General features: G+C 30.9%; 1 protein-coding gene across 1 annotated transcript; it reads right to left on the bottom strand.

The window, feature by feature from the left end:
- Window positions 1–5,442: 5,442 nt before the first annotated feature.
- LOC136201093 (uncharacterized) lies at window positions 5,443–8,733 on the bottom strand. The gene is made up of 4 exons (XM_065991668.1): window positions 8,577–8,733; window positions 6,642–6,745; window positions 6,014–6,161; window positions 5,443–5,789 (listed from the first exon to the last, which is right to left on the bottom strand). The coding sequence occupies exons 1-4, from the start codon at window positions 8,593–8,595 to the stop codon at window positions 5,755–5,757; spliced, it is 306 nt and encodes a 101-aa protein (XP_065847740.1). The 5' UTR covers window positions 8,596–8,733; the 3' UTR covers window positions 5,443–5,754.
- Between the last annotated feature and the right edge of the window lie 292 nt (window positions 8,734–9,025).

A 9,025-nucleotide genomic window follows, 5' to 3' on the forward strand; every position in this document is an offset into this window, starting at 1 on the left:
TTTCAGTAACCAAAATGGGTTTCAAATAATTTGATTTAAAATAATTTTTAAACTCATGTGAAGGAGATGAGAGAGGAACTATTGATGGTAAAAAAGAAAGGGGAAAATTATACAGAAATTCATATTCTAACAAATATTTACAAGTCAAATCATAATTTTGGATTATGTCAAACTAGTAAAATCGGTATTTTTAATATATTTTAAGGATTATAATTTATAAATTAGAATTCTAGAATATATTTTCTAGGGTTTATGATGTATAAATTGAAGTCTATATTTTTTAAATTATGATGTAAAATCATGATATATAGAGAATAATTATATATTAAGAATTAAGTTTGGTGATATGACTTAGTTGTAATTTTGTACTTAATTATGATATTCATGTATTTGACCCAAAAGAAAAACCAATGATAGATAGAAGGCCAAAAGCATAATTAAGCCCAAACTTTATCGGGTTAAACATCTAAATGGGTTAATTAAGAAAATAATTCACCATTTAGGAAGGGTTAAAAATTATTTCTCTATAAAGGGCTGTTTTTTAATTTATATCGGTTACATAAGTTAAAAAACTTTTTTTCTAATTAAAAAGAAAATTTTATTAATGAAAGTCAGAATACAACGTAGAACCTATGAAGCACCGATACTTCTTGGAGGCCAACGTACGCGTATCTGATACTCCGAGTACGGGGACACTGCGGGATATGTACGGAACACGACTAGGAAGTATCCCCTTTTTTCTTTTTTTTTCTAAGATTTGGGGATATGCGGGGACACACCGGGGATACTTTAAGGTTTTTTTTTATAACTTTGAAAGTATAGGGGTATTTTTAAAAAAACTCAGACAGTATAAGGATTAAAATTAAATAACCCCATCCCACTAGTATATTTGTGTTTTTATAATGACTTTGTGAATATGATTTGTGATTTATGTATTGATCTATCTTTTGAATTTTTCATTATAAATGATATATATTATTAATTTTATATAAAATTTACCGTATCCCTACCATATCCGTATCTCATATTTTTTAGAAATATTGTTTGTCGTACTCGTATATGCATACCTGTATCGGTGCTTCATATCGTAGAACAAATAAAATCAGGAAGTCTTAAAGATCATTCCATCAGTCCTTACATAGAGTAGGCAGCCCGAGCAAGCTTATGGACTATACTATTCGCAGAATGGCTAACGACATTAATACTAACGTCAATTAAAGAACTTAAAAGAGATTTGCACTCTTCTAATATAAAACCATAAACAGATCTATGGAAGATGATTAACTACCGTAGCAACATCTGATTTAATCTCACATCTTTCTAAACATTTATTTTTTAACCAACTCAATGTTTCCCCTGAGAGAAGCTTAGAAAACGCACCACATAACTGTCCTTCGCTATTACGAAACACAGCCAGCCACAACCCTTAACAAACCAGAACCCAGAATCAGAGAAGTATCAACATTTAACTTGTCAATCTAGGCAGGAGGTATGCACCATTTTAAAAAAAAAAAAACTTTTTTTTTAGCCACAAAAAAAAATAAAAAAAAATAAAAAATAAAAGCTTATTTGAGTATTATGAATTTGAGTTCTTAATCTCAATTTCATAGTATATGAGGTAAATTAAAATAAAATTGTATTCCAAAATAGAATATTTAAGAGAAAAACTTCTAATGGAGAAAATTGAAAATAAACTTTCATTCTTAATGGTAAATTTCAAATAAAACTCCTGTGGTTTTAACTAATTTTCAAATAAAGGATTGTGGTTTACTTTTTGTCAAAATGAGGATTGAGGTTTCGCACTTGGATTAATGCTATTAAAACCATCTTTAACGACCTGAAAATGAAAATTTTCAAGAATTAAAGTTGTTCAATGTCATATTTTCTATGGAACTACATTTTCGATTTTCGAAAATCATCTTTTTTGGAACTTTCTCTCTCTAAACATTAACTTTCTCTCTCTTTACCAAACTTCATCTAAATAATCTCAAAATAAAAAAGTTGAAGAATTAAAGTTGTTTAGAATATTAGTAGTTCTTAAAATATGTCATTTTTAAAGTCGTCAAAAGTGATTTTAATAGTATCAATCGAAAAAGTCCTTATTTTGCTAAAGTTAAAAACTTCAATCCTCGTTTTGACAAAAAGTAAACCACAATCCTTTATCTAAAAATTAGTGAAACCACAGGGGTTTTATTTGAAATTTACCATAAAATTAATAATATAAAAAAATGGCCATTAAATACAACTAGAATTTAATAAAAATAAATAAATTTTTAATATCCTCTCTACACCATAATTCCTAAGAACACTTTAAAATTTCTTAGTTTATTATTCTAAAAATATTTAAAATATTAAGCATATATAATTTTGTCAAAAATATCATATTCGTATGCAGGTGTATAGACTGGGGTCTGGGGGCTCCAGACCCCTCCGGCCACCGGAACCACTTTGACTCTGGGTAGTTTCAGTTCCTTATCTCAATTTTTTTTTTCAGGGTGTTGAATTAGCCCCCCTCAAGATGACCCATTAAGTGTTAGCTTGTCCAAAATTTAAAATTTTAATATTTTAGGCTTATTAGGTACTCCCTAAATCCAAATTTCTAATTTTTTTTGCATCTCTAAATCCAAATTTCTATTTTTTTCTTGTTAGACCATTCTTAAATCCAAATTATTAATTTTTTGGTCTGGTAGATCCTCTCAAATCAAATTTTTTAATTTTTTTTTACATGTTCGGCCCTCCTTAAATCCAATTTTTTTTACATGTTAGGATTCTTAAACAAAATCTAGCTTAATTTTGAGAAATTGTACATTAATACTTAAAAATTGGTTCTTAAACACTCAAATTATAACACGTATATATATATATATATATATATATATATATATATATATATATATATATATATATATATATATTGAGCAAGTTCAATTTAGCAGGATTTTTTTTTTTTTTTTTACGAATGCATGTATAAAATCGACCCCCAAACGAGTAATCTTGTATTCGCCAATGTTCGTATGAGATAAATTATGTTGTTATAACTTATATATAGAGAGAGAAAATGTTGAAGCTTAATGGATGAGGATTAAAGAGCAGTAAGCATCGTATGCATTGGTTGACAGGCACATTCATGGCCAGAAAATAAAGGGAAATTGATACAAGTCTCCTTTATTTATCTCTTAAATTTGGTAGATATTGCTTCTTGCACCACCATCCAATGTATTTTCAACAATGTCCCATAAATAACTTCCTAATTTATTTTTATTTACTTCAACAACCCAAACGATGAGAAGATATCTCGTTAAATCTCTGAATTTGTTTAATATAATATGACTAATCTGTTATTGTTATATAACTAGCTAAGAAAAGATTTGATCGAGTTGAAACATATATCATTTTAACCAAATCCAAAAGGTTAATAGATCACTTTAAACAAATTCAAAAAAATTATAAATCATTTTTAGTGATATTTATATGAATCTCAATCAATTTTTTTTTAGATCAAGTTCAGATGACCTTGATATATTTAGCCATTTTTTTCATTTATCACCAAACCGACCCGGTTAAATTGACCCAATCTCGTAAAAAGGAAGGTTTTTTTTCTTTTTAATAAATTATGGCTTTTCAAACTTTAAAAAAAAGTCGAAATAAAAAAATTTACCCTTTATCACAATTTTACTAACATCACAAACCAGCAAAGTATTTGTTTAATTAGTCCTTTATTTTTTTTAGTCACATGTAACCTCATTGGAATGTTGAAATTTGTTCTAAAATATTTTTTTAACCACAATTAATCTTAGGTGATCTCATTGAAATGTTGAAACTATTAGAATTGTAATCAAGTCGAGCTTTGGTCTACTCATGCTCGATTCAATAGAACATAAATAAGCTCAAACTCAACATTTTGTCGGTGAGTTGTTGGTAAACTGTTCACGAGCTGCTCGTTTATTTGTTCACAAACTTTACTTTCAAACAACTCATTGAATCTATTTGTGAACTTTACTCGCAAATATCTCATTAATTATGTTCATTTGAAAAAAAAAAAAAAAAAAATCAACACAAAGCTAAAGTTAAATGCAAAACTTTCGTTCATATGCCTTTTCATAAAAATACAATTATTAAAAAAATAATCGAACCAAACTTACTCACAAACTCATTCGTTAACATTATAATCAAGTGTTTATTCATGAGCTTATAACTGAAAATGTTTGCAATCTCTCGAAATAGGTTTCATCATACTTAACCTTAGCTTATTTGCGAATCGAAATGAACACAATCAAGCATTTATCAAACCGAACCAAATATCGAATCTTTCATAAACCGCTTAACTCATTTACAATCCTAAAAGCTATCATGTTTAGAGTACTTCTATCAAAAATAATAATAAAGCTACTTTTAAACCTTAACTGAATAACTTGGCAACCCCAATGACAAATTAGCCTTTGTTGTTCAAGATACTATAAAGATACAAGGGGGGAAAAGTGCCCATTTGATTTATTTACTTTTATCTGGTCTTTTTTTATATATCACTCTAAATAAGGGGTTAATTGCATGAATGTTCACTAAATTTTAAAATTAGGTTCCAAAATGTCACTGAATTTCATTTTTTTTCAATAAAATGAAATTCAATAAAATCGTTTAATTATTAGTTTGTCATGTAAAAACAAAAAATTACCTAAATAATAACATGAAAATCACGTTAAAAATGAAGATTTTTACATATGACATTACAATTGGACGACAAAAAAAAAAGAATATTATTTATTATTTACAAGAATTATATTTATTATTTACAAATGCTTGAAAATACTTATTTCTTTTATTTATCACGTGGTATACACCCGATTGCCACGTAACTGTCATGTTACATAACAAAGTTTTTTTCAACATTGTTGTCACATTACTATTATTCCAATGAATTTTTCAATATGAACTGATTAGAATGACTTTATTAAAATAAAATAAAAAAACAAAATTCAATGACTTTATTGAAATAAAATAAAGTTTAGTGAACATTTCCCCGACAATTGACTCTAAAATTTAGTGATCATTGGTGCAACTTACCCGTCAAACAATAGATAGAGTGTTTGTTCATGATGGAGAAACAACTACAAATAACTATTTTCGAAGAATAGTTAGCTAACATCTATCAACTACTAGTAACAATGATTAAACCAATCAAACGGACCCTTGGTTCAGAGCTAGTTCGCTTGCAGGAAAAGATGAAAAACTTATCTTTCTCAATGAACATTGATTTATTTGCTACATGGTTTATAAAGGTACCAATTCAAGTTATCAGTGTCAAAATCATAATACATCATAATATGTTAATATGTGATTATATATTATCAATGTAAAAACATATCATGTATGAGCCCATATGCCCATATATATCTGTTAATTTCAGTCAAGTTATCTCTGTAAATGGTATCAGAAATTGTCATCTGGCTCAAATCTTTTCTCAAATTCAGAATACGCGGTAACATAATGGATACCTTTATAAGATTCACAATTATATTACTTACATACACTCACAATAAGTTGGTTACATGAAGAACATTTAGCAGCTTAGCTTAACAATACAAAGTTGAAGACAATAATCTCTGAGAATTTCTTGATTCCATGACATATATACCTTTGAATCGATTTCTTCTGTCATGCATGTTTACTAAATTGATCTATTAATAGAGACTTATAAATCACATTCAAACCAAAAATATAGTTTGAGAAGTACCAGATATGATATGCCTCCACCAATCACCCGCAGCAGGAACCACAGGCAGGTAAGGAACCTAAAAGTTAAAGACAACGAATTTCGTTAAGTAACCTGAAAAGAATACCATTTCAACTCAAGGATGATAAATAAAAGGCAAAACGTATATTTGAGCCCTGATCAATTCAACTTGTATTGATTAAGCTCCTGATCTTTTTTATCAATTATTTTTTAGCACATTTAGCTCTCTATTGGACGGTCAAGTTATCCGTGTGATTAAAAATAAGTAGCTAAGGAACTTACTGTGGTCAATCCCTCGAACATTATCCAAACCTCTAGGTGGACCACGAGGGCCACCACCACCATATGGTCCACTTCCAGGGCCACCGGGGCCACCATCCCATTTCTTGCTAGAACCAGATCCTTTCCGGTAATTATTTGACTTGTCCATCTAAGAACGATAGCGGTAAAAAAGTTGATTTTTCCATTCAATACCAAAAGATAATATATGCCATGATTCTTGAGCTATTAGAAATGGAACAGAATTGCCATATGCTTTCATTCTTAACGAAATACCCCTTGCTGCTCAACTTCTGTTTCTTTTGTGAGTTTTTTACCAGAAATCAGCAAACTCATTTGCCGGAGATGCCATGTGTTTGACATGAGGATCAGAGATGCAAGAAAACAAATTAACTATTATTGGGTTTTTTTAATCCACGTGGTTAAAATGGTTGATGTAGCACAGCATGACACCTCAGTAAATGGATTGGCTAATTCCCAATCAAAATGACAATAGAAGAAATAGAAGTCAAAACGACTAAGGATTTCTCGTTAAAATAAAAAGCATTTAGCAATTCCCATTTCTGATAGTTGAAGGACCATAAATGTAATTAATCCATTGGAAAAGCAACAATGGAAAATGTGCCATTACCGAGAACATAGTAGAAAAGAATACACCTATGAAATTTATAATAGCCCAAAAGAAATCAGTGATAGTTCTCAGTCTCCATAGTGATCGCTTTGATTTCACAACACCTGAAAGACAAGGGATTCAACATGTTATTATCATATTTATATGTTCACAAATATCAAAAGAGAGGAGAGCTACCTCTGAACTCTTTTTTTTACCCTAAACTAACCCCGGAGCAAAGCCAAATGTTCTGGACCAACATCAGAAATTCATATCTCAACTTAATACAATTCAATCATTTAACAATGTATAAGAATTACATGCCAAGCTCCTCTAATATAATTGGACATCCATTTTCACAAGTAATCAAGCAACATGGCAAAGCAAACAACGGCGAATGTGCAAGACAAAAGAAAGCACAAGGCATCTAATTGTCTCAATATACAATAAGAAGAATTCCAGTACACAGCTAGGTTTAAGGGGGAGGCAGTTGGTCTGTATGCCAACCGGCACAAGAATTGGCAGCTCTGAGGAAACTTCAGAAAGGAGTGTCGAATGGAATATATTAATGGTTGTTCCTTTCAGACCCCGAGTTGATATAAGACTACTGTGAGTGATAGGGACACTTTGGAATAGGATCTCTGCCACCTCTGGAACAGTGAACAAACACTTGGCTTAAACTATTCACCTTAATCCATCTCCATCGGGGAAGAGGAGGTGCGCATCCTGCCTTGGGAAAGAGCAACAGAATGTCTCTATAGGGAGGAGTCCTATGGACACTATGGGGTCGTCGAGCCCATGGTGCCCGCTCCTACGAGAGGAGACTCTTGCAAGACAGTAAATGAAATCGGATATCGAGTATATGATTGGGTGCGGCTATACTCTCGGAATTAGGATTTCCCAGAATATTTATAGGGGGAAACACCCCTCAGTGTCGGTTGGCTGGCTTGGCCATAGGCTTGGAGAATTCTCACAGGACTTTAGCCTAATTCAAGTATGACCCGTGAGACTAGGCAGAACAGAAGTGTAAAATATCCAAGCAACGGTAAGAACCACACACAAGTCACCAGAAGAATTAAGAAAGTCTCATGAGTCATGACCAAAACACATAGTTATTGAGAAATACTGATAATTGAGAACATTGATGAATTCTCCATGCACAATGAGAAATATGTGGCTACATAATAAGCATCATAAATAGCAAAGGATTCTCTGCAATAAATAGCTTAAATCAGCCCAATTCTTATCTAGTTACCTAAATGGAAACTCCTGCATTCTATATCTTTCAGGTCTATCTTCACTTAACTGGTAAAAGGCTATAAAAATAACATAACTAAATAAATCATTGAAGATAATTCACTTACATGGTTTCTAAATTTAAAAATGAAGAATAGATTTTTCCGAATATATGAAAGATGTCAATGGGAAGGCAGAAAAAGTAAGACCATATATAGGAAAGAAAAAAGGAATAAATTCAATACAAAATTAAAGCTGGAAGCAAAGAATATTCTACACAAAATAAATAGGTAAAAACCTGTGGATGAGGGCTGAGCAAGATTGCAATGAAAATGCAACATACGTCTGTATCACGATTAATCTCCAGAATCTCATGTTCACAGTTCAAATTGCAAAAAAGGAAATTATGCGCATATGCGCATATCATGATTAAATTCGCTGTTACCAATGTTAAATCCATATCTTGGATTCTCATAAGCCAACCTAAACGTTGACTACAAAAGATTAACTAAGGTTTCGACCTAAATTGCAAGAATCAAAACAAACAAAATCTTTCAAATCCGAATTCCATAAATTCCATGCACTTTGGCAACAGAAGGATATAAAGAGTTGAAACAGAAAGCAATCAATACTAATCTCGATCAATAGAGAGACAAAGGACATCAAATCATTCAAATTAAAAGCTGAAATCGATCAAATCGGAGTAATAGAACAACTGACCTCGTTCAACGTAAGCCATGAGAGCTACGATTTCAAAGCCTTCTCGATTTTCTTCGATGAATCACAGAGGTTTTTTTTTTTTTTTTTTGCCCTTTTTTCTTCAAAAGGAAGACAAGTTACATACAGACTTCGAATTTTCTGGTGTATTCGGAACGGTGATACGTGTTCGGTTGATTTTCATTGGCTGACGCCCCAGTCCTTGGTCAATGATGTATACGTGTCATATTATTATTGGAGGGAAATTCCCATGTTTTAGGTACTCTGATTCATCTGATTATTCTGACCTAGCTCAATGCAGATTAAGTCATTAAAATCACATCCTTCGTTATCATTTGGAGAACTCATATTGTTGTTAATAAGATTTTGGGTTGAGGTGAAAAAAAAAAAAAAAATACTCTAACGTGTAATTTTATTTCTAATGTTGATAATTTTGGTTAATTTGAAAAATA

Source organism: Euphorbia lathyris, chromosome 7 (assembly GCF_963576675.1).
Source record: "Euphorbia lathyris chromosome 7, ddEupLath1.1, whole genome shotgun sequence".
In the NCBI taxonomy this organism is placed as follows: domain Eukaryota; kingdom Viridiplantae; phylum Streptophyta; class Magnoliopsida; order Malpighiales; family Euphorbiaceae; genus Euphorbia; species Euphorbia lathyris.

Excerpts from the sequence above, each read along its gene's own strand:
- LOC136201093 (XM_065991668.1), bottom strand. Across the intron at positions 6,162-6,641 it reads TCTTTTCTACTATGTTCTCG|ATGGACAAGTCAAATAATTA; the intron begins GTAATGGCACAT and ends TATCGTTCTTAG. Across the intron at positions 5,790-6,013 it reads TGTTCGAGGGATTGACCACA|GTTCCTTACCTGCCTGTGGT; the intron begins GTAAGTTCCTTA and ends TTTAACTTTTAG.